The sequence below is a fragment of the Bidens hawaiensis genome, unplaced genomic scaffold, assembly GCF_021521415.1.
Source record: "Bidens hawaiensis isolate Kalapana, Puna unplaced genomic scaffold, B.hawaiensis_p1.1 tig00014352_1, whole genome shotgun sequence".
Taxonomy (NCBI): Eukaryota; Viridiplantae; Streptophyta; class Magnoliopsida; order Asterales; family Asteraceae; genus Bidens; species Bidens hawaiensis.
In genome coordinates this window covers 271,646-298,519 of record NW_027492240.1, presented here as the reverse complement: position 1 = coordinate 298,519, position 26,874 = coordinate 271,646, and the positions used below count along the sequence as shown (strand labels likewise).

General features: G+C 31.1%; 2 protein-coding genes across 2 annotated transcripts in view; both read right to left on the bottom strand.

Annotated features, from left to right (window-relative positions):
• Nucleotides 1-971: 971 nt before the first annotated feature.
• Nucleotides 972-3,056, bottom strand: LOC143546471 (subtilisin-like protease SBT4.11). Its single transcript, XM_077038138.1, has 6 exons — nucleotides 2,982-3,056; nucleotides 2,631-2,722; nucleotides 2,457-2,548; nucleotides 2,064-2,310; nucleotides 1,137-1,629; nucleotides 972-1,070 (listed from the first exon to the last, which is right to left on the bottom strand). The coding sequence occupies exons 1-6, from the start codon at nucleotides 3,054-3,056 to the stop codon at nucleotides 972-974; spliced, it is 1,098 nt and encodes a 365-aa protein (XP_076894253.1).
• Nucleotides 3,057-24,670: 21,614 nt separating this feature from the next.
• The window catches only part of LOC143546483 (thioredoxin H2-like), a 92,447-nt gene continuing 90,243 nt past the window's right edge, over nucleotides 24,671-26,874 (bottom strand). The window contains exons 2-4 of the mRNA XM_077038146.1: nucleotides 25,658-25,780; nucleotides 25,073-25,195; nucleotides 24,671-24,988 (exon numbers count right to left, since the gene is read on the bottom strand). Of these exons, the coding sequence (XP_076894261.1) occupies nucleotides 24,857-24,988; nucleotides 25,073-25,195; nucleotides 25,658-25,771 (369 nt within the window). The 5' untranslated portion in view covers nucleotides 25,772-25,780 and the 3' untranslated portion in view covers nucleotides 24,671-24,856. The remainder of the gene's footprint in view (nucleotides 24,989-25,072; nucleotides 25,196-25,657; nucleotides 25,781-26,874) is intronic.

Here is a 26,874-nt window from a genome sequence, read left to right as displayed (position 1 = left end):
TTTCAACTATAGAAGTTGCCTATCATTAGTGACAATCCCATTTGAAAGTTTTTTAATTATTAGTGAGGAAGAATTCAAAAGATTACCAGTCATTAAGGCAGATTTAATTGCAGAAGGGGACCATTCAGGGTGGAAAGACTTTACAAATGCTGCTGCAGCGGCAACATGAGGGCAAGCCATGGATGTCCCGGACATGATACTAAATTTGACAGAGTCCTTGTCCGATATTAATCCAGATGGTGAGCCTACTGGTGAAAAGGCAGCTAGAATTTCCACACCGGGAGCTGTTACATCCGGCTATAGCAGCATATCATATTTCATTAATCACATAAAATATTTATATATGATTGAATGTTGATATAAAGTACCTATTAGGACAATTGATGCTAATTATTTCTAAAGAAAAGTACCTTTATTATATCAGGGAGAAATGTGCTAGGTCCTCTAGAAGAAAATGAAGCAACAAAAGGGGCACCTGGATTCTCAACGGTCTCGCTTTTCAAAATTCGTGCTTTAGGTTCCCTGTTTAGAAATAGCAATAAGGTGTTAAATTAAAGTAAGTATTTATATTTCTGAGCTAAGAAGTTAGATAGAAAGGCGTTATTACGTGTTGTGTTTTATGTAAGATTTGAGCAGCTTGAGAGAATCTGCGCTTAGGGCTATAAGAGGAAATGACATGATCTCGGAGAAATTATATTTGATAGAACTTGCCACGATACAACCACCGACTCCAGCTGCCTTAACTGCCTCTAAATTAAAGTAAGGATTCGGATCACAAAGAATCATTTTTTCCTTGACCAAGCTACTCACTAAGCATTGTGGAAGACAGTTCCTATAACAAAAACAAGATCTAGCCATTCATAAGCCTTCCAATTTATTTGTGTATATTATAACTTGTAAAGCTATGAGTGGGATAATATGTACTATAGATATGTTTGTTTGTTTGCTATGTATATAAATTGTAAGAAATGTTACCTCGCCTCAGTTATGGAGCAGTTACTTGTCCCCCCTTTCCCGTAAATAAGAGGCAATGGCTCGTCGCTTGATGGGAAAGGATTAATAGCATGACCCTACAATTAATTTTGTTAAGTAAGAGCCAAATCAATAAATATATCGATATGAAGTAATATACTCACCACAAGAACTTCGCCCGTCCCAAGAAGTAGTTTATCAACAAATCTTCTATTCGTATCACTTGCTCCCACGGTTAAGACCCATGGAGCATAACTATTGATAGAATATAAAGAAGGGCCGTCGTTCCCTGCTGCGTTCACTATGAGAATTGCTCTCTCCATTACGTGAAACGCCCCAATTGCGATTGGGTCTTGAGTAAGCTCGACTGAATTTTGGAAACCTAGTGATATTGATATGATATCAACTCCGTTGTCAATGGCATGATCAAATGCAGACATAATATCCACACCATTGCACTCTGAAGTGCATACTTTATAGGCAGCGATCCTTGCCAAAGGAACCCCTCTAGCAATTCCTTTGGCAAAACCATAATAATTCGCGCCTGCCACTTCATTTCCGTATATAACTGATGCACAGTGGGTCCCATGGCCACTCGTGTCTCGAGCAGAAAGATCCCAACTCACAAAAGTAAATGTGCGAGCACCAATTATCTTCCTACACATTGACAAAATTCAATACACTTTTAATTTTCGGATCACATTAGAAGGCCATAACCGATTATAAACTTGAGTAATGCTTCCTCACAATGTTCACACTTTGTTAGTTAAATAAGTAGCATAAAAGTGTATAAGAATAATTATTATATTATTAGATCATGTTTTTCTCTACATCTAAAATCATTTCCTTGCATTTTACTATTTAAGAAAATATATGGAACCTGAATATAACAAACATATCATGATTTGGAATCTCAAGTGAACATAAAATAGCACATAATCAGTTTAATTTGACCAGAAATATTAAAGGGAGAAGGCTTTTTTCTTTAAACAAAAAGATTGAAGTTACTTGATTTAGTTGTTATGAGAATAATCTAGATACTAGAAACTACAATACCAAACTAAGGCAGTTAAACACTTAAACATACTTACCTATTACACACAAAATCAATAACACCATCACATGCTCCTTTCCACTTTGCGGGAATAGGAGCATATCCTTTATCGTTGAAACTTTCTGACTCTGGCCATATACCGCCGTCAATAACACCGATTATGGTGTCACTCTCCATGGCAACGTGCCGATCAACTCCTCTTGGTAATCCCATGAAGTTCCAAGAGTTTGTTGTTTGTAGGTGCAACTTCTGATTAGGGAAAATCGATACGATCCCATCAACTCCTGTTAAGATAGTGTTCAACAAATACGATTACTATTATTGATTCATATGAAATGCAAAAACTTTTTTTAAAGTACGCCTAAAATAAAGATTAATTACGTATGAAGATGTATATTCTTAAAAATAATACTCAAGACTACGAACTTACTTGTTAACTTTTCCTTTTCTTGTTCGGAAAGATGCGCTGCAAACCCATTGATGCTTCTTTTATAACTTCGTATCAATGCTCGGTCGGAAAAACTGTTATATTTGTAAATAAAAATATTTATGTATAGTTTCATTTCTAAAAAAAAACTTAGAAGTAAAGATATTTAACATATACCTAGGGTGAACCACTTGTTTAATAATTTCCATGTGATGTAGTGTTGGTGAATATTCTCCCTTAGGGAGAGATCCCATATACACAATATAAACCTGTAACAGTTAACATGCATAAGTACTAGAGCTAAATGAGAACATAAATAGATATTTCGATTAAAATTTGGGGTCTAACTAGTTTTGTAATTTTATGTGTGTGTGTGTGTTATATTGGGGTCTAACTAGTTTTGCAACTTTTATATATATGTGTGTGTGTGTTATATTGGGGTCTATTCTGGTAATTAAAATAAGACAAAGGTGGATTGAATGAAGAAAACGGAATCAACAATGTATATATAGGTAGCACTCGAGTTACCTTGCGTTCTTGATCTCGGGAGGAAACCGAAGAAATGAATAAGCATATGGTTAGAAAGATACGCAACATCTCCATTGACGTCCAAACTATAAGACCCAAGTACAAGCTGTTACACCCAAAACTGAATGAGATGAAATGCCAAATGGAAAAACAATAATACAAGTTATATTTTCAAAGACTAGCCAAACCATTGTTCAAATACTTCAAAAAAACATGTTTCACTTTCTATTTGTAAAAATTAGTAGTATACCATGAAGTAAAATTTGAAGTTTTTGATAGATCAAAACATGCTCTTAAGTTTTACGAAAAATAAGCATTTCATTATGGTAGAAAAACCTCTAATTACCAAACTACCGAGTAGTTTTACGACATCTACTGAAGCAAATGAAAGCAGGCAACTACCGGTTTATCAGAGACTTAGAACTTACATTGAGAATCTTTAGAGTAGAGAAATCGAAAATAGAATGTGACATGATACTAGCAGTGTCAAGCAATACAATGAGAAATTATGTAAAAAATAAACGGTAACATAAAATACATGTAAACATAAACATGAATACTACTTTTGATATATTTGAACTTATATTAAAAAATGTCATAATTTGTTAAACAAAAAGTAAACCTTAGAAATTTGTGTTAATATCTATCTGTTGCATACTTGTAACTTGTAAGTCTATCTATATTAATTATTATATAATATAATTTACAAGTTTAGTGCCGCAAAGCCTCGGTTGGGCTACTTTGCGGCACCCTATTATTATTATATAATATAGTTTACAAGTTTGGTGTCGCAAAGTCTTGATTGAGCTACTTTGTGGCACCCTGTTGGTAGTATTTTTGTTTTGTTTGGTTTTAGTTTCGGCCGTAATGAACGTAATCAAAATCTACCAAATGTGAATTTTATTTTTGTTCTTGATTTTTTATTATTATTTTGTTTTAGTTACAATACCGTGTCGAACGCGACGGAAACTATCCAAATTCGCGTAGATTCACCGTGTTTTGTTTTAGTTCCAGTACTGTAACGAAAATGACCGAATGTTGATTTTTGTTTTTTTAGTTTCGGTATCGTAACGAACATGACGAAAACCGACTGAATTCACGTAGACTCAACCACCTCAACGCTTGGGATCGATGACTGTCGGGTTTTACAAATGATCGAGTTTTACCGACCGACACCACGCCATTGGTCCAGACATTTTTGTTTTATTTTTGTCTTAGTTCCGATTCAATAACGCATGTAACTGAAACCGACTGAATTCAAGTCAACTTACCGTATCAATGCTTGAGTTTTACCACCACCCTTGTTTTACCGACGTGTCCGGCGCAATGCATCGGGGAAAACACTAGTTAAGTATAAAAACATGTGCGTTGGACATCAACTTACTGGGGTAGAGATGAACATTTTAGTGGTTTCAAAAGTGGTAAATGGTATGCCAACAAAGTGTGACAGTCAGCCCAATCTAAAGAATCATTATTCACTAAAGTTTTGTTTTAACTTAAAAAAATCAATTTAATATATCTTAAGGTGATGACTGTTTAACTTTTTTTCTTTTTACTTTTAATCACTACACCTAGATGAATAAAACAATGATATTCATCTACAAAGTGCTAATATGTATAGTATTTAATTCACTTTTTATGGCAAAGTTATGTTAAAAAAACTTGTCAGCCGTTAAATTAGTCTTATATGTGATTATAAAGCTTCATGAAATAACTATTAATGTATAAAATCCCATTTTGTTCCTCAAAACACTTCTGACAAATTCATTTTTCATACAAAATTTCATATTTACGAAAATCATTACTACTTTTACTTGACATGTAACTATGCAGTGTGCAAGTTAAATCATGTAAATGAAAATTAATGATCTCGAAAATTTTAGAAAACGGGATTGAAAAATAGTTAAATGAGCATAAAATTAATCAAGCAAGCTATCATTAATACAAAATCTTACTAGAAAATACCGACTAACAAACCTGTTCTTAGCATAAGTAATAAAATATATACATATGGCTAGACCGAAAGCCGAAACCCACCTGTGATTTGTGACTACGAGAGGAAGGCCGAAATTTCAGTTGAGTTGGAACATAAAAACAATTTGTTAAACAAGAAAATAAATTCAGAACTTTATGTTAGTGTATACTTATATATATGTGTGTACATCTATCTATCTGTCTATGTATAAGTGTAAAAAAAACATGTGGGTTGAACATCTATTCAAACGATTGTTTTAGCTTTTTACCCAAACTAATTAAGGATCAAAATGAAGTAGATAGTTTTTTTTTTCAACTAAATGTCTCAAATGAATCAAACTGTGAAATTACAATTACAAAGACTGTTATAATAGTAAAATAAAAATCAACAAATGATTTGAAGAATAAGCTCATTTTTTATTCGATAGTTCATTTTTAATTTTATGAAGTGTTACTAGAAACAAAAACATTAGTATTTCGTGAACAGGGTGACTTCAAAACCCTGTTCTTTTCATGTAATATTGGTTTTGTGATGTTTGTTTAGTTTTTTCTAATCATCATATTTTTATATATATTGGTTGTTTAAGAAAATAAATTAAGAGGTAAAGGCATATTGATTAATTATTCTAAATTACTTTAATATATAAAATTGTTTTATAATAAATAAAATTATAACCTACAAATTATTCTTAAATAAATAGACATAACAAATTTAGTATTTCCGCGGAGAGCTTTATTTTACATATAAACGAAAGTTATTACATGTGTGTAACATTTTTTTAATACATGAGTAAATTAACTATTAACGCATGTGTAACCTTATTTTATGTACGTGCAATTATCTATTTTGCATGCATGCATGTCACGAACACATAAAAATAAGAGCTATATATTCCCGTGTAAAATTCCATCATGTTTATTTTTGTTTTACGAAAACTAGTAAATTATTTGACATGTAACCGTGCGAGTTAATTCATGCATATGAAAAACAAAATGGGGATTGAAAATAGTCAAATGAACACAAATAATTAATCTCCTTAGCATTCTAACTAAACAGTCAAATGCCATTTTTAATTTCAGCCATTGAAACCGGGTTTAGTCAAAGAAAGTCAAACACGGTTTTTTAAACGGCTCAGATTCGGATTTATGCTCATTTCGTAAGGATGGATTGGTGTGACCGGCTTGAAATTGGGTTTCAATTGGTCGGGCTTGAACGTGTCTATACCAGTGGCGTACCCAGAAAAAAATTTCACAAGAGTCGGAAGAGTGTCAATGTAAAAAAAGATAGTGGGCAAGACATTTAACTAACTGGGCTAAGAGCTTGACAACAAGTTATTGGGCTAAAGATGAGCAGTTTAGTGGTTTCAAAAGTGGTGGGCTTCAGAAGGTAACAAGCAACCCAATCTAAAGAATCATTATTCAAATCACTTGTGTAAGAAAACTATATTAAAAAAATTAAACTAAAATTATGTTTTTAACCGTTTTTAAAAATTAAATTAATATTTGTTAAAGTGATCACTATTTACCATTTTTAATTTTAATTTGTAAATGTTAATATGTAGGTGAAAAATAAATATTTGTTTTAAAGTCATTACTAGTTTTTATAACCATGAAAATTATAAGAAACGTAAAAATATGATTGTGAAAAATAAATAAGTAAAACAACTATATTCCTGTTATAAACTCATTAATATATAGTTTTCATATTCAATTACAAGTCAACTGCCTCATATATTTGTTCCCCAAATATAATGAACTTTGTAAGATCAGCCATAGCTTAAAACAAATATTACTACACTATATAATTCCATAAATTTGTAAACATAAACTGAGTTTGATAAAAACTATTTGCTTAAAAAAAAGTTAGACATGGCTAATTTTAACTAATTACACAAATTGTAACTAAACATAAATCAGACATAAATCTCTCTCTATATATATTTTCAAAATACTATTATCATGATCAAAATATAAACTGTATATGTAAAATAAAATTTAGCAAAGTAATAAAATAAATACATATGGCTAGAGCGAAAGCCGAAACCCACCTGTGTTTTGCGACTACGAGAGGAAGGCTGAAATTTCTGTTGAGTTGAAACAAATGAACAATTTGTTAAACAAGAAAATAAATTCAAAACTTTATGTTTCAATGTCTATTTAAATAGGCATGTGCATCTATCTTTCTATGTATGTGCGTGTTTAAACTTTAAAAAAGCATGTGGGTTGAACATCTATTCAAAAGATCTTTTTCCCAAACTAGTTAAGGATCAAAATGAAGTAAATAGTTTCTTTTTTCAACTAAATGTCACAAACGGATCAAAATTGTGAAATTGCATTTGCTAAGACTATTAATATGTTATAATAGTAAAATAAACACATCAAAAGGTTATAAGCATATCGATTAATCCAAATTACTTTAATATTAAATTGTTTTACAATAAATAAAATTAAAACCTATAACAAGTTATTCTTATATAAGCAGACATAACAAATTAAATTGAAACAATGAGTGGGTTGTGCAGAGACCTTATTTTAAATAAGTGTACGTTAGCTCTTTACATATGTGTAACATTTTTTTTTACACTGTGTAAAATTCCATTTTGCTCCTCAAAACACATGTATGACAAATCCATTTTTCATACCAAATTTTGTTTTTACGAAAAAATTAATACTACTTTTTCTTGACAATGCAACTGTGCAAGTTCATGCACGTATATGAAAAATAATGAACTTACAAATTTTGGAACAAAAGTTAAATTATGAGCACGAAAAATTCAAATGGAATGAATGTGTGAATTAATCAAGCAAGGTTCATAGGCTTGACTAACTTAATTTCATATTGATATATAACACAAACCTGTTCTTAGCATAAGAAAAATAAATAATCTCCTTTGAATTCTAACTAATTATTAAAATGCCAATTTAATTATTTTAATTTCAGCTACATTAAAACCGGATTTAGTCAAAGAAAGTCAAACCTGTTTTTCTTAAAGGTCTAGGTTCGAATTTCTGCCCGGTTCGTAAGGATGGATTGGGTTTGACCGGCTTGAATCGGGGTTCAATTGGTCGGGTTTGAACGTATCCATACTAGTTCAATGTAGATGGTTACAAACTGATTGTAACCCTACTATTCGGTTAACTTGGGTTAATTATTGGGTTTAAAACCAACTTAATTATTAGAGCAAAATCAGATGTGTCCATGAGGAGTGAAGTGACTTAAGTTGTAGTGGGTTACAATCTGGCTCATCAGACTCATGTGATAAGTCTCACTATAACAACACTATAATTAATCTAGCTAGTTTAGTTTATAATCTGTTATTACATTTCAAATTAAGCCTTTCTAGAAAAAAACATATAATAATGTGTAGATGACTAACTTTTTACCAACAATTGTTTATTTGTACTTTTTACCTTTTGAATCATTAGGATTTTGAGTACATTAAACTTAAAATTACTTTTTTTTTTCAAAAGTTAAAACTAAAGTTTCACATAGTCCAATACACTAAAGTTACATCATGAGTAATAGAGTTAAATATAATAACTTTTGTATCCAACACGTTTACGAGTAAACAAAAACAAACTGATTTGTTTAAAAAAACATATATTTTCTTTCCAGTTTTTCTAAAATTCTATTGAATTTTGATAAACAAATTAATACCCATAATATGAAAAGCATACACAAATTAACCGATTAGATGTAACAAAATATCACCAAAAGTATCAGAAATAGATTGAACGAACGATACGCTTCTAACTTTGTCGCCTGAGAAAATGGCTACCTTCAATTCTGAGTGAATGACACTGGTCAATAAATAAGTGCATACAAATAGAGTAAATGACTATCAAAATCATGCATGCATGCATATATGGCACCCACTTTTATATAATTATAAGATGAAAATTAATACCAAAGTGTGTAAAAAATATATCACACAATTAATTACCCATTGTTCATGGCACAAGTATACTCTTTTATAGTCTTATAATATTGGGATCTATATTTCATGAAAAATACTTTTAAATTTGTTTAAAAACCTTATTTTAATTATTAAGTATTTAAGTACACTTCTAAATTTTCTATAACAGAAAACAAGCTTAATCATTACAGATTCAAGTCAATCAAACTACCCCAATGATGTGGTAAATATAAAGTAATCACATAAACTGGCTTTGGCTTTGTAGTGTTATTGTTGATGTGATTTTCATTACCATCAACATGTTATGTTGTTTTTTAAACACTTTTTTCTTTTATTATTACAAAATTATAAACAGTATTGAAATATAAACACCATATTAATAGGTTGTGGGCTACTGATCAAACAAGGTGATCCATCATCCATGCATGAAGAAAAAAACAGAAAAGAAATCGAGAAGAGAACCGATGGATCGAACCTCCGTTTAGTATACTAGCACTTACGTAACGACTGCCTCCGGAGATCTATTAATTGAAGTGGTTGTGTGGTGGTGGATGGAGCTAGGGAAGTAAGAAAGAAGTTAAGAGGCTACTTGAGAGTTGAATGATTTTGTGAAGGGTTGAAGGTAGGTTATTTATAGAGTTGCATGGATGCATAGATTGTAAACAAGCACTTTAAAGATAGATAGGAGTATAATATAGCACACGGTATTGATGAGTAGTAGTTGTATCCTTATGTGTACAACTTTACTTGTTATCAAGGTTTTACTAAACCTAGTAATTAAGTGGCATATTAAGTTTTCTTTTCTAATTAGTGTTAATATCTAATTGAGCGTACAATAATATATGTCCACGTTTAATTTGTCTTTTCACATATATGCAAATACTAGTTTTCTTTTCTTAGTGTTAAAATCTAATAATCCAAATTAAGCTTAGTGTAAAAGTTATTATGTATATGATAACATATCTGCAAATACTAATCAATGGTTTTTTTAGACAAATATTATAAAATAGATATATTAACATGTTGTGATAAGTTGGCTAGCTATTCATGTTTCGTTTGGTTTGATTTGGTCGGTTTCGACTTTCAACGAAATATGACTGATGTTTTCGATGGAATATCACCACAATTAGTTTTTGTGGTTTTGAAGTTTGCTTTCTTCTTAGCATTTTGTTACTTGACAATGCTTTGTTTTATTTAACCAATTTATAGAGTCAATAATTATTCTTTCTATGTTTTGCGATTTGTTTGATTAAATATTATAGTCTACTAGCTTGATAATATGTTCGGAAACCCCTTGACAATGATATTTATGTACAAACATAATATTTCTTTTTGTGACAAAATTTTGTTAAATTACTTGTCACTTAAATTAATCTTAAGTTATATAAATACTCTTTTTGTTGACCAAAAAATATTATATACATGAATATTAATTTTGATCTTTTTTAATTAATATTATTATTATTAAATTTATCAACTAACAAGGATTTATCAGATAAAGTAGTGAAATTTAATACTCTTTTGTCAGCTAAAAAAATATATGTACATGTGTACTAGACCGTCTGGACGTCTAGTAGAATATATAAATAAATATATAGTTTTTTGTGTACTTATTATTCATCACAATAAAAAAAAATGCTTACGCGTGATATTCTAATGTAGAAAAATAAATACAGAAATTAAGCACTCATTTATATGAATTTCATGCACTTTGAATTCATGCAATTGTTTACTATGAAGTACTTTAATTAAAACAAGCTAGATAGAATTCTTAATTTTTCTAATCATTTTAACCAACATGTTTTAATTAAACAAATGATTCACTTTTACTTGCAAATTAATTTAATTTAATTTATTATTTCATATGAGATTTATTTATATGCAATTTAGTTCAATGTGAAAAGAAATACGTACTTGAATCTGCATACAATTTGAATCAGAGTCTATACAATTGTTTGAATGATTAACTAACAAACTGAGATGCAAATGAAGTAATTTTACTATAACAAGCTAGAAATCTGATTTTTTCTAATCATTTAAAACCAACATGTTTTGATTAAATCACTGATTCAGTTTTACTTTCACACTGATTTAATTTAATTTGTTATGGGATTTACATATATGCATGAAAAGAAATACCTACTTGAATCTGAATCAATTAATCAAAACTCTCCAAGTTGATGGCTAGCGCCTCTCGTTGTTTGGGGACGATTCTTCGACACGTTGTGTATCGACACAGTTGTGTATAGGAAAAAATGTTGGTTGATCTAGAGTTCCAAAAATAATAGTTACAAGTAGTAATTAAAATGAAAACAATAATTGAAAGGTTAGCTACAACTCAGGATGCACTACAAAAGGATACTTGCTATATATGGTATTGATTCCTTTGATGATAAATTAAGTTTGGCCGGTTTAATAATAATAATACACACATTTCATTTTCTTTTTTTATCTCAATATATTCATTTGATCTTATTCCTTCCCTTAATGTTATTTATTATCCACCGCATGAGAAAACAACATTTATACATACATAACTTTGCTATATATGTATTTAATAAATATATATATATATATATATATATATATATATATATATATATATATATATCGTAATATATTTATTTTCTTTTGTTATACGTATATGTATTCTATACATATACATTTAATTGTATTTCTTTTATGTGATGAATACCATGAAACTAACCAAGGCATCAATTCGTGACTCACGAACCCATCAATAATCATTCGACCCAACACCAAGTATATTCAAAATCTCTCTCTTTTATTCCCAATACACGAAAATGACTTTAACATGTAGAAAAAAAATCTAAGTTTTGACTCTCATATCATTTACTCGTTTCAGCTGATTACAAATAGAGAGAGTAAAAGTTTTGCTAGTTAGAAAAAATAAAACAGCTATAATATTCTTGTTTTTAAATCATTTATTACTAGTTTTTATAATCAATTACAAATCGATGGCCACAAATATTTTAAGAAAGTGGTCATATATTTAAGCAACTATCAGTTTATCAATTTGTTAAACAAAGAAAATCCCTCTTGAGTTCACTTTAGACCTATAAAAAATAACCGAGTGCTTATTGTTTTATAAAAACAAACTTAATCACTTTAATACATTTGGCTCGATCGGTTTCTGAAAATGAAGTTGGTTGATAAGTTAAGATAGAATGTTAAGTTGTAACTTTACCCTATACCAAAGACTTCAAACAACCAAGCGAACCGAGCGAACGTGTTAAACGGTGATCGAAAACGAAAGCCTGTGAGGAGGTTCAGAATTAGATAGCGGTAATTAAGTGGTGGTTGCAAGATGATGGTTTGTATTAAACAGTACAGTTTGTAGTAAACCAACTTGTGTATCCCTGTATATAAAAAAAACAGGAATCCATTTTAGTCCTCTATCTTTATTTTATGGACATTTAAGTCCCTATATATTCAACTCACCCTTTAACTTCTTGGAGTTCTTGCTTTTGAATAAGAGTGGCCATGTAGGAGTCATTTGATTATACTTTTGTATTTATTTTCTATTAAATTGTTTTTGTACTTTTCTATTTTCAAAGTATTTAGTAAGCATGTATATCAGTCTTAATACGTTTAAACGTCTAAAAGAGGGCGCGTAGAACTCACCTTAAAATCTCTTAATTATTTTGTGATAAAAAAACACTCGTTTTTCTTTAAACAAGCCTTCTAAAAAATGTAGCATTTTAATTCAGATTCTATACAACTTTTAATCCTTTTAGTAAAGCAGATAAAGCAAGAGTACTATTAACAATTACTATATAAAATCAGAACCTTTATGTGCATGTTTAAGTATAATTTATTTTTATTTTTATTTTTAATTTTATTTAGAAATTATCCACAATTAGTATAAATTATTAATCATTCAAATTTGTGACAGTAAGATAGAAATTACATCATCGGACACTAGATCGATGATGATTTATCACCTTTTAATCTTAATTAATAGGTTTATTTTTATAAAATTCATTAAAAAAGCTAGTTTCAAGTTTTTAATTAAAATTAGCCACAACCTTTATAACAAGAAAATAAACATAATATGAAGCTAGAAAAAAAATATTAATAGATCGATCATTTCGTTGTTTCTGTGATCACCAGTTACACTTTAACTTGAAACACAATTAAACTTTTCGATGATGTTTTTGTCACAAAATAGTATGCTTTGATAAAATAGAATTTGGTCTTTGACACCAAAGTATAACTCAAGCTTACAACTTAACCGACCGAGCACCAACAAGACGATCGACTAAATCAAGCACTTACCGGAGTCTGGAGATAAGAAGCTGCTACGAGATCAAACTTTGGAAACAAGCACGAGATGATCAAGTGCAAAAGTTTTGTTATTGGTGAGGGGATAGAAATTGTTACAAATGAATGTGTTGAGGGAAGATGCATGCATGGGTTTTTATAGAAATGAAAAAATGATACTACAAATTGTTGATAGGTCCTTCCACAATTCATCTATTAAATCTTGCTTCCAAAGTAATTAGTATAACCAAAGTTTTAATAATACCCCCTCGAGGTTTTGCTAAATAACATCTTGATCAGATTCTTATAGTTAACGGCTTATTATAATAATCTTGTTTGATAAAAAAGTTCGTTTATAATTTATTTATTTTTAATCCCTAAAATGCCATATTTGGAAGATGGGCATTTGTAATTAGTACTGAAAAGGTTACTGAAACCGATTAACCCAAACCGGTTTTAGTTCTTATGTTTTTTATTAAAAAAAAAGATTTAAGACCATGAAAGTAACTTGATCTCTTTTATTAATGTATGTTTATTGATAAACTAAAAATAGAATGTGTTAGCTATTGTGGACTTGTGGTTTTTAAAGAAGAAAAGTGCGCATATTTTTTCATGTTGTGAAGACCAATCATTGTAGGCGATTTGGGAGTGAACACCAAAGATGGGCGATTTGGGTTGGGGCGGTGGGTGAAATTATATGTTATATATGTTATATTACTTATATACTTTTTAAGTTACCTATTTGTGATTAAATTATATGAAATTACTAATCACTTAAACCACTAGTGTTAAATGTGTAATATAAAATATCGGCTAATTAATGTAGTTCTTAGGTTTATTATATAAATTTTAATTATCTTTTTTATTGATTTAGAATGAAGTAACTTAATCACGTACTTTAGTTAATGTATCATGTCCATCCTCTACAATGGCACTTGTAGTATATCTTTTCTTGTTTATTTTTAATCTTTATTACTATTTCCAGATTGTCTTTTCTTTTCTTTTTGTAAATGTGATGCTTTTTATCTTCCATCAAGTGATTAGATACATGCAATTACAATGCATTTTGTAAGTTTAATAGATGCATGTCAATAATTTAGTTAAACACGTGTCATATTCTCACCAACTTGACCATATAGGTATTTTCCATTTTTAGACTTAAGTATAATGACCAGTAGTTATGAATAAGTGACATGAAGTAACAATTAAAGCTACATGGTTTTCCATTCCAAGATCATGACCAAGAATATCTACTCATATATTTTATAGGAATTTCCCTTTTTGATTTAACCTACAATATGGACAGTCACTAATTCATTTTTTTTTACCATTGACCAGAATAACCCTCCTTATTTCACATATATTTTCGAAGTTGGTGATTACCCTATGTAGCCATAGGTGGCAGGTTACATAAAGCTAATTGCGGGACAAAGTAAAACAGATGCATAATTTCATGTAGGGGTGTCAGTATTTGCATCGGACTCGAATAACTTAAAATTCGATTTAACTCGCATTCGAATTTAAAGAATCAATTTCGATTTTCAACAATTCGAATTCGATTCGGCTCGAATTCAATTTTAGAAATCGAATACGAATTTATGATTTTAAAGTCGATTCGATTCGAAATTCAAATTCAAATTATACATTTTATTTTTGTTGCGTATATGCATACTTATGAATATATAAACCAAATAAATCTTTTAAGTTATTGAGATAAAAATTGATAGTTCATCACTTTGGTCAATAATTAATATAACTGGACATTAACATTTTGAATATTTAGGATGTGATCACTTTAAATTATTTTTTTATTTTATGTGCTTGTATTTTTTGTTGTTAAAAAACTCAAATTTGTAGTGGTTTTAAAACTTAAATAGTTTTTTTAGCAGTTCTCGAACCGAATCGAATTAGCTTTGTTGATTCGAATCGAATCAAATCGAATTTTTCGAATCTATTTCGAATTCAAATCCAGCTTTATAATTTCAAAATTCGAATAATTCGATTCGAAAATATTCGAATATTCGAAATTCGATTCGTTAAACACCCCTATTTTCATGCATTAGTATAATCAATTGTACTCACTCCTTTAAAGTTTAAATGACACAGTGGTAGGTTACATAAAGTTAATTTAGTTAAAAGATGTCAAGGTTGACCAAAAAGTCTAAGGAGATCAATGGACAATGCATAGTAAAACCTAGAACGAGTTAAGTATTGTTTTAGTCTTTGAGTTACTCATATTCCCGCTTTTACTCCAAAAGAATTTATTTATCCTTTTAGTCATTTAGTTACTTTTTGGTCCCGTTTCATCCAATCACTTAACCCCGTTAGTCCTTGTTAACATTTACCCATGTGCAAGTTACATTATGTGTATTTTTGTTAAATTGCCGTTTTTTTTTTCATTTTATTCAACTTATTAATATATTTCTAGAAGAAAAAGTAAACAAAAGTATTTTCACTTAGGTCGAAGGCATTTCGTCACTGTAAATATTTAACAAAATCTTGGTGGATAAACTTAATTAAACCGCATCTTAGCAATATACTAATGAAAACCTAGAAAAAAAAATATTTTTACTTATACGATTATAAATGATATTGACTATTTTTTCGACCAGACAAATCATGATGTTCGTTTCTTGAATTTTCATATAACTGTTTGACCTCTTTATATTTCACCCTGATGAATACGTTGATGGTATATATATATATATATATATATATATATATATATATATATATATATATATATATATATAGTATCCACCATTATAGTTAATTTGTAGCTAAATACATGCATTGTAGGTCCCGTGACCGGATCAAACAACAAAACAAACTAAATACTAGTTGTTCTTGGATCAACCTCACAACTAGTTGGCGGAAACAACTAGTTGGACCGAGATCTCGGATCTTGTATGTGTGTAGAGAGAGGGCCGAAACTTGAAGGTGGGGTGAGGGGTGAGAGAGAGTTTTTGGAGTTAGAGAATACTTGGATAATTAAAGTGCAAGAGTTGTTTGGTGTATTCCATACACACACATTATATAGTGTGAGTATGTTATACACCATTTCATTAATAACAAGCCCAATAGGCAGGGCCGGATTTACAGTGTTAATGGATGGTTCCCCGGAACCACCCGAGTTTCTAAATAATAGTGAATTTATATATAGAAAATATGAAAGGAACCACCTTATAAATTAGGAAGGAACTAGTTAATTTATAATCAAAGCCTTAGTCCAGTCGGTAAACAGGTGGTTTTGAAACCTGGAGGTCACAGGTTCAATTCTGGTTTCCAGCTTAAATTTTTGGACTTTTTTTACTAACTCAACCTTTTAATAATTAGGGTACTATAATAAAAATACAAAGACACCACAAAACAACAGCGCCTCCCTCCCTGACCCTCTTCAAACCTGCCAGCCGTCCTCCGACCACCGCGGCACCGCCCGCCGCTTTTCCGGCCGATCAATACACTCATCATGCCTTCTAATCTTCCTCGAAGCTCGATTGCTCGAATCCTCTCACTTTGAAGTTAAGTTTACATTCATTGTTAAATGTTAATTGTTCATGATTGTTAACTACTTAATTGTTAAGTTATTTGTTAAATTTAGTTTTAGTTTGTTAGATTGTTGGTTTTAATTTGTTAGTTTTTTGTTAGTTTTTTAGTTTCAGTTTGTTAACAAGTTTCTTTACCCGCGTGCGCAACGTGCGGGGGGTCATAGGTGTTAGTGCACCGGGTAATCTAGTTATACAGTTTGGTAGAAGTTGACAATCATCATCAAGCCTTGAACCCGCAACCGCTCTCTTTACTTTTACAATATCCATATAATACATCATCATCAAAGTTCCAAGTAATATGTAAATATTATGTTGAGATATTTTAAAAACATGCCAGATTGAAAAGTTATGTTGATGGAATAGACTAATTCAACAACAAATGGAGCAATAATGTTATTAATCAAATATACAAATTCAATGTCATAGTGTATGAAATCATTTAAAATTATCCACGGATTTCAATTAAATTTAGCCCACTAAAAGTATAATGAGATGATATAGATGAACTTTAATGACGGTGTCCCTTTTAGTATTTTATCGTATTTTTATTACGTAATGAACTTTGCCCGATCCATCGAACCGACCCGAACCTCAAACCGACCCGGATTTTTTTATGCCCGACTCTATTAAATTGAAAAATCTAAAAGTTGTGCACCACCTAAAAAAAAATCCTGGATCCGCCGCTGCCAATAGGCACCAAATACACAAGGCCTCGGGCCCAATACATATAAGCGAAAACGAACATAAACGAAAACTAAAATGATACAAATACGAAAGACTTAATTAAACAAAACCGGGCCTTACAATCTCCCTCTAGTCTTTTGGTATTTGTCTTATTTCCTTCTCACCACTCGCATTCGGACTCGAAGTCAAATATACCATCTGGATCTTCTTCAAAAGGTTGCTTTTCAACAAATAATCTGACAAACTTGTTGAATTTTCCAACGATGGCGTCCGTGTAGTCACGACGGACATCTTCGACTATACATAGAGGCGACTCAATTAGCTTCCTGAGGTCGCGGAGTCCAAATCCAGTCAATTCGTGCTCATCAAAGAACGTGAGCTCGTGACTGCGAGTGCAATGCATGATGACATCATCGAATTTGTTGTTGACTTTGACCTTGCTTGCATGTTTCCCAGTATGCTCATGCTGTAGTATTTGATTCTTCTTCTTGACCGACCTCTAGCAGGATCAGCAACAGGAGCGACATCATGCTTGTCAACGGTTGGCTCAACATTCTTCCCAATTGGTGATGTGTCGGGTTCGAGAGAATAGTTGATGCCGTCGTCATCATCTTTATTTTCTTCCACGGCTTTCTCAACTATAGGGACGGTACTTGCAAAAGAGCAAAAGTTAAGTTCGAGAGAATAGTTGATGCCGTCATAAAGATGGTTTTCTCATCTTTATACGTTAACCTCCCCTTAAATTTTATACGTCTAATCTTATTAATTGTTTAGCTTTTTATTTATAGTTAGAATTGTTTTAAACCACGAAATGATCGGGTCAATTCAAAAACCACTCACCAACATTTATCAAATATTCCTTTTAATCCTTTGAAGTTTGATATGGTTGAAAGATGATCAACGAACAATTCATCAAATGATATTTCGACACCTAGCTAATACCGTGAGACGTAGTTTTACTTTAAGTGAAAAAAGGGTATCTGTTTGTTTAAATATATATTGTTTGATCTAACGTTGTTGCAATATAAATATTACCAAACTAACACATGACAATATTTCAAGTACGAGTTTTAAGTTTTTTTTTTACACATAGGTTTCCATTTTGTACTTTACTTTATCTATTTGATGGGTGTAATTAATTTGTAATTTTTTTACTTTATGTTCTTTCTTGCTTAACAATCATTAAGCAAAGAATCAAGAAACACCGTAATGAAAAAAACACCTAAATTAAAGAAAAGAACAGAAGTGGAACCAATAATTGTTGACTAAACTAGGAAAGTGAGGCATTATGAGTCATGTAGCTAGCTAATAATAATTGGTTCGAAGCAAACACACAATACACACAAGGTAACCAAAAGAGGACATTAAAATGGACATATGGTCAATGGTACTGCATGCATTGGATTGTTAACCAATGTCATCATCATGCATTAAATTTGTGAACATATCATTTCTTTAATATTTGTGAATCACCCTTTATACAAAGTGAAAAACTGAATATATATTTTATATACATAATGAGTCACACTTTCCTCTATTAATCATAATTTGTTGGATTGAATAAGTACATAAATATCGGTGCACAAATTTATAAAAAAGTGTTTGGATTAACTTAAAAGCCAATAAGTTAATAAGTTGTTTTTTAAAAAGTGTTTGGTTTAGCTTATTGATGTAAGGGTGTAATGGTTAAAGAGAGATGGGTGGAATGAAAGGGTGGAATGGAAATTTCAAACCTATAAGTTGATAAGTTATCAAATCTCAACTTATTGAAACCCTCTTTTTTAGTCTTGTTGATAAGGAGAAAAGTAAAAGTTCTTATGTGTTCCCAAACACTTTATAAACATAAAAAGGACTTATTGAACATTCATAAGTCATAAGGAGAGGAAAATAAGGAATCCCAAACACACCCTTAGAAAGTTATAAGTCCTTTTCAACTTATCACAAAAAGGTCTTTTTAACTTAAATAAGGAATCCCAAACACACCCTTAATAAATAAAAAAAAGTTTTTATTTTGTTTTTTTAATAATAAACTTGCCTATTTTTAGCATGTTCTTTAATTTTATCTTTATGAGCATTTGGTGGGTCGCTGACTAGGTGGGTATACATTTGTGATGATAATTCATATCCGTTTTCTAAATTCTAATTATACGTATCGATCTCTATACTTTGTACAATTTTACAATTACTTTCACTTTCGTTTTTATGTCTAGTTTGTAGTCCATTTAATTTGATGGTTAATTTAGTGGTGTGTCATTTACATAGTTTAAATAAATGTGGTAGACAATTACATAGTTAAATAAAAGGTTTGAAATAGTAGATATACTCGCTTTTGGTTAGACATTTGGCTAGGCGAGCTTGGCTTGGCATCCCGCTTTAAACGGTTATTTGTGTTAGAGAAATACATGTCGTGCCTCATTTCGGATAGGAGATTAGAGGATAGATGGTTTTGGGATTGGCGTAGAGTCCCGAGAGGAGGCGTTGAACAATCACAACTTGTTGATCTCTTGAACCTTCTCATTGAGGTTCACATTTCGGATAAAGATGATGGTTGAATTTTGTCTCTAAATAATAACAGAGAATTTTCTGTTAAGGATCTTAGAAAGCATATTGATACCCTTCCTTCTAGTTCTTCAAACTTGCCCTCTACTCGATGGAATTCTTTTGTTCCAAAAAAAGTGAATATTATGGCTTGGAGTGTGCTTCGGGACCGATTGCACACTAAATGGAATCTCAGTCGCCGTGCATTCGATATTCAATCTATCTTTTGTCCCTCTTATAGTATGAAGGTTGAGGACAACGATCATGTTTTCCGTTCATGTGATGTCGTTTCTAGGGGTGGAGGACATCGATTTCTTGGTGGCGGTACGAAGTAAAACATTGATGGAGTTGCTTGATGGTGCGAGGATTAACGCTAAGAAGAAAAGGCTTATTGAAGCGGTTGTTTTCTCAACATGGCGGGTGCTTTGGAGATATAGGAACATATCCATCTTTCAATCATCCCAGCTAAGGAACGGGGAGATTTTTTACTCTATTTTATATTATTTGTAATTTTGGTATGCTCATAGGAGCCATAAAATTATATTTTCTTGGAACGAGTGGTTAAAAACCCCTCTCCTCTTGATGTAAGTTGTTTATTTTGTTTTCGGCTTCTAGCCGAATTCAACGTTGTTTCTTAATATAATCTTTGCCTGCAAAAAAAAATCACATAGTTAGCTTTTATATTAAAAGTATTCTAAGTAATGTTTAATCAACCAAATAAAAAAAGGGTTTGTAGAAGGTCATAGAGGTGGTATTAGACTATTAGCAATTTAAGAATCATAATACATAATACATGTCATTAGTTGTAATACGTTTGTAAATTAATTAATCGATTTCGTGTTATTATCTTCTTTTTTTAGATCTTCTGTACGTATTCAAAAGATAAAAGGTTTGTTTATATTTTGAACCTACGTTTTTACTAAACCTTAGAAGATCTAACCAACCCAACGTGTTCAATTTTTTTTTAAACCATACATTAATTTTTGTTTAGTCAACTAAAAGTTATATCAAAACCGGCCAAACACCATCAACACTGTAGTAACTAATCACAACATTTTGCATATATCTATACTAGGTTATAACCCATGTGATACACGACGTTGGGGTAAAAAAAAGCAAAAGTTTAGAAAATTTAATAACAAATAAATATATATATTATATTGAATATTTTACAATTGAATTTTAAAAAATAATGTTACATTTACAATCTACAAACAACTATAATACAAATTACACGTCTCTAAAAACTTATTTATATATAACATAAATGTTATATTACAATTTACAAAGAACACATTTTGACCAATAACCTTACGCCGGCTATTTTGCCACTACAAGTAATTTATCCAAGCCTACAAATTCACAACATAAGCCAACATTTGATGTATTGCTTCTATATATAGATGCCTAGTTATTTTGCATCTTGGGTTCAAAAGATAGGCAACCGTAGAAACCAAATATCTAACCTTGCTTCAAAGGCGTGGGTAGGAATCTTCAAGTAAATCACATGCAACCTATATATAAATTTAATAAAAAGTTAGTTTTCTTCTTTTCGTTTGGTTCATAATGTATACATTTATATCATCTACTACCAGATAAATGAGAGACGTAACAAATCAAATCTAAGAAAGAAGTTACTATTTTGTTATAATCTCAAGTAATTGTTTTAGTAAAACATCATTCTAATAATGATAAAGGTTTACTCACAAACTATACGGTGGAAATAGAGAGGTAACAATATTTATAACCTAAACTTGAATAAAAACTACAGCCCTTGTTTCTCAAAAAGTATAGGTAATATATGCTCAAAAATTGAAAGAAAGATGCTAAAACTGATAATAAAAAATAAAAAATAAAAAAAAACAATACCTTTCCAAAGGGGTTCATCTTAAGAAACTAAGGAGTCTTGTTTGTCACACACTCACACCCATCAAAAAATATTCAATTACTTTGATTTTGACAACATATTCAGCAGCAATTAGAGACTTATCAAGAATTTTTACCATTCGAAAAAATTAGAGACTTGTAGGCATTCTTGTTTTTTGTACTAACATGCAAGTTCTGCAACCAAATCACAGAATCCATCAAAAAAAATATAACTTCCAAGTTATCCGAAACATATATAACTCTCAATTAAAATCATCACACCCTCCATCTGCCAATAAGAATTTATATAAAACGTAAGAGTTGATTAAGCTGCATATAACTTAAGCAATGCTATTCATTTTGTATACTTCAACTCTAAAAAATGAAAGTAGTGATTTAGTATTTGATATATAAGGAGTTAACAACAAAAACGAAGAAATTTTCAATTAACAGACACGTGAAAATGAATGAAAAAGTATTTGTCTTCTTTACCGGCCCTTGTTGTAATTTATAGACTGCCACCTTAAGTATATGATCTCATGCAAGACTTTCCATGTGCTGGGTTGATTAAAACATATAGACAAGATATGAAAACCATTTGAAAACAAAACAGAAAGGAATTTGCATATATAAATACTATACCCTTAATCAAACATATCGACCCTGAAGTTGCAAGGCCCTGTCTTTAATCAAGTTTTGGTTATATAACAGGGAAGCAATAGTGCAAAACAGACCTGCGTAGCACGCAGATTCATTGCATTAGTTAACTACCCATTATTTGCATACGTTGCAACTAAGATCCGTCTTCTGGGGCACGTCATATATTTTGAGCAAAACAAATTTACCTCAACTTCAGTGATCGGATGACCACAAGTGCGACAAAGAAAGCGCCCTGGATGAAAAAAGGTGCCCACGCAACCCAAATAAGTGCTATAGCCAATGTTGCGGTTGCAACCACCACATATTCTGAAAAATAAAGATGTATTAAGCATTTAAGCAATTACTCAAAATCAAAATACTAATTGATGGCAACATAAAGATATACGCACCTATATCTAATGGGATTATATTTAATTGGCACACATGAACGGTTTATTATTGCTTGTTTGCCACCCGTATCCTGGAAAAAGAATTCGAACTCTAAATGCACGTGGAAAGATAAACATTAAAAATGAATAATTTACACAAATTTACCATTTGGTTTTTCATTTGTTCAGCCAAAGAAGGTGTGCTTGCTCGATCTACATCTTCATCGAAATAAAAAACCAAGAAATTTGATAAGATCAATTCTAAACTAAACATGTTCATCGAAAATAAAAAACCAAATGAGGGAAACCATATTGATCTTGTACACAAGAAATTTGATAAGATCAAAAGTGGGAAAAGAAGTGTACTATTTGAGCAACATCTAGAGTTATAAAAAGTTCATTGAGACATTTCATCAACAGTTGGCGGATACAATCGCATATAACCTGCCACTCAAATTGATTGAAACAGCCTGGTGTGAATCAAATGCGAAACTGTTACAATTCCAAGCATAGATTTGTGTCTGGATCACATAAATTAACAGCAAAGCAAAATTAATGGATAATCAAAATAGCTATGAATATGAATACATTATATACCGATAACTGGCGATGGTAGTGCCGTGTCGAAGAAGAAGATTTTACTTGGAATGAATAGCCATTTAAGCATAAGAACTTTTACACTTAACTTTTTTCAAAAACCTTTATTAATTAATGATTTGTATAATTTGCAAATAACTGAACATACAAACATGGTAATAAATAGTTAATGATAGTTTGATGGTACATATATATAAATTACTTTAGAAACTGAAAAATACAAACACAAATTAACAGAAAATAAATACAAAAGTATCTATACTACTACACTTACTATGTTATAAAGTGTCTGTGAAGGGTATTTTAAGAATTTTTTTAAGAACTTTACAAGTATTGATGCATGTACATGAAACATTCAGTTTAAGTAATTAAAGCAATCGTAATATGGTCTTTGGAACATCTATACTACATTAGATGCCTGCTTTAAGACCCCTTACGATTGAAGCCGACATTAAAGATGGCATTGAACATTACCGACGATTCATTGTCGTTCAATTTAGTTTTTGATATATGTATGATTATTAGGTTGCTTAGTTCCGATTATTTGGGTTTTGTTGTTTGAAAAAACAGGTCCTAATAATATTCGTGTTAACCTTGTTTAGGGTATCAAGTTATGAGGTTAGAAGGGTTAGGTCTTGTATGTGTTTGATATATGTGCACTGGCCCTAGAGGTGCACTAATCGGATTTTTTTAATACCCGGTTACCGGTATGGAACGGGGTTTGGGTATGGCCGAGTATTGAAAAATCGGGTATTTGCCATACTCGGGTCCGGTTCGGGTATTGTCTCTAAAACCATACCCTGCGTACCGGGTTCGGGTCGGGTATAGAATCAAGTATTCTAAAACCGTGTATTTGAATACTCTATTTTTGGGTATTGAAAAAACCCTCTTTTTGAAGGGTCTTTTTTTGTAATTTTCATGTATTTTCAGGTATAAGTTAGGTTTTTTACGGGGCCTGCACTTTTTTGATGTATATTTTGGTTATAGATCGGGTATTTTCAAAAACCGGTATCGGGTATTGGTAAAACCCGGTTCCGGCTTTATGGTATTATCAGGTACAAATCGGGTTCGGGTACCAGTTTTTGTACTAAAATGCATACCATATCTGTACCCTACGGGTAAGATCGGGTACAAATTCAACGATTTGGTATTCACCAAAAGGCTAGTTTAGTAATTTGCCACTTTCAATAACTAACCGTTGACAATGGACATGTGTATTATGAGAAAACTAATTTGTGCATAGTGAATAAAGATACTTAAGGAGTATATGTTAAATATATATGTTTTTTTAACTTATGATGAGCATAATATTATTCTCAACTCACAATTTATAGAATACATCGACTCGCGATACGACAAACGTACTTGTTACATACACTTTATTCAAGGTACAATCATGTTGTATTGTGTAACCCACTTATAAGTTATAACTGGTTTTATTAATATCTGTATTTCTCGATCATCCTATGAAGCTCGTCTTTCTTCACCCCAACCATCCTGTTGCGTTCTTTTCCCCTTTTGACCAATACAAACGTTGGCATCGCCTTCACATCAAAATCATTAGCCACGTCCTGTTTTATATTATTAAAAAAAAGTTAATTAAATCTTGTTTTGACCCGAACATTTTACATAATCACTAGAGATGAAGAATTTACAGGTAACTCATCGATGTCAATCTTGATGAAGTCAACATCTGAAAACTCAACGGCTAAGTCATGAACCGCGGGTTCAATGAATTTACAAGGTCCACACCATGCTGCCGAGAAATCGATCACCATCTATGGATTCAATAGTATCATGTAAAAGTTAGTAAAACCGAAAATACCAGTAATTGTTAAAAGAATTGTTATTCTTGTTTGTAGGACTAAAGCTAGTTTGTATATAACTAAGGGGGATGTTTAGATGCGTGTTAGAAAGTGATTATGTTCGTTTTTTTATATTCAAATCAAATAACATGATTCTTATAACAGGATCTTCGACTTGAGTTGTTCTGACATCAAGGGGGTGACGTAGTGGTAAGCACTTGAGTCTATTTACATAGGGTGTCAGGACTCAGGTGACGAATCCATCATCCACCGATTTTTTGTCTTTAACCCATTAAAGGTCATATGTCGTGTATGTGTTTAATATGACCCTGTTGGTTAACATGGCACTAGTGGGAACCTACATGTTTTCTTGAGACAGGTTTTCATAGTAAAAAAAAGTCGTGAATTATAATAATCAGATAACCAGTTTCTTACCAATTTGTTGGATGTTTTCGAGTTCTGAAACTGTGTGTTCCACTTATCTAATGAATGAACCGAAAGGACATCTCCATTACCCGAATTTTGTTGCGATGAAACTTGAGCTCCCATCTTCTAGTATTGATCAAGTTCTTGTAGGCAAGTTATAAATCTAGATATGCATATATATGGATATATATATAGTAATTGAAACTTCATTTCAAAGTGGGAAGACAACTTCCTTTGATTGATGCTAACATGGTATAGGATTCTTGTTCCAATGAATTTAAACCCTTGGTTTTTTTAACTATGAATAGTATTATAAGGCATAAAGCTATTCATGATATACTCTTTATTAACACATGCCATATGATGTCGACTTGTTTCATCGTGTCGAATAAGATTCCGTTTGTAGTTGTATATGAAAAGTGATAATATTAATAACGGCAAACTTTACATATGTTCAAAACTTGATCAAAGACCTTTAACTATAAAAAAAATAAATAGTCAACGCTCATTCTCTTAGGAAATTCCTACCATAGATAATATATTTATAGATGTACATGTAAGTCCAAATTATTAAATATATAAAACTCATTCGTATACAAATTAAGATGTCATTTTAAACTTTGTACTGTTACTGCGTTATGCCGAAAAGTAACACTTTTTACAAGAAGCTCGTATCTTTTGCCTAAAAGTCGTCCTGACTTGCAAGACGTTTGTATGTATCGTTTTCACTCAAAGAGCATCCTGGCTTACTGATAAATATGTAATATTTTGCCTGAAGGCCGGATTGAATTAGAACAAGCTTATATCGTTCTCCTTGAAGGTCGTCATGACTTCAAAAGAAGTTCATACATGAAAAATTAAGCTAATAATAAATACTTTTAGAAAGCACATAACCAATATAGCATAGATTAAGTTTAATAATATTTATCTTGAATTCAACTTAAGCTCTTGTGTTAATAACAAACTTTCACTCTAATAATATTTCACTAAGTTTGTATAAGATACTAGAGTTTTTAGCATATGATCCTAGTCGATTATTCTAGCTCAAAATTTGTTTAAGAACGAAAGTAATAACCTGGACAGAAACATATGCGAAGTATCTTGTCTCGAACGTTTAAAGGTATTAATCGTGCTTAGAATAACCAAAACATGTATTTACCATACTAGTGGCAATTGCATCTTTTGCGCATTAGTTGGATTACGCAATCTTAAAGTAGAAAGATTCA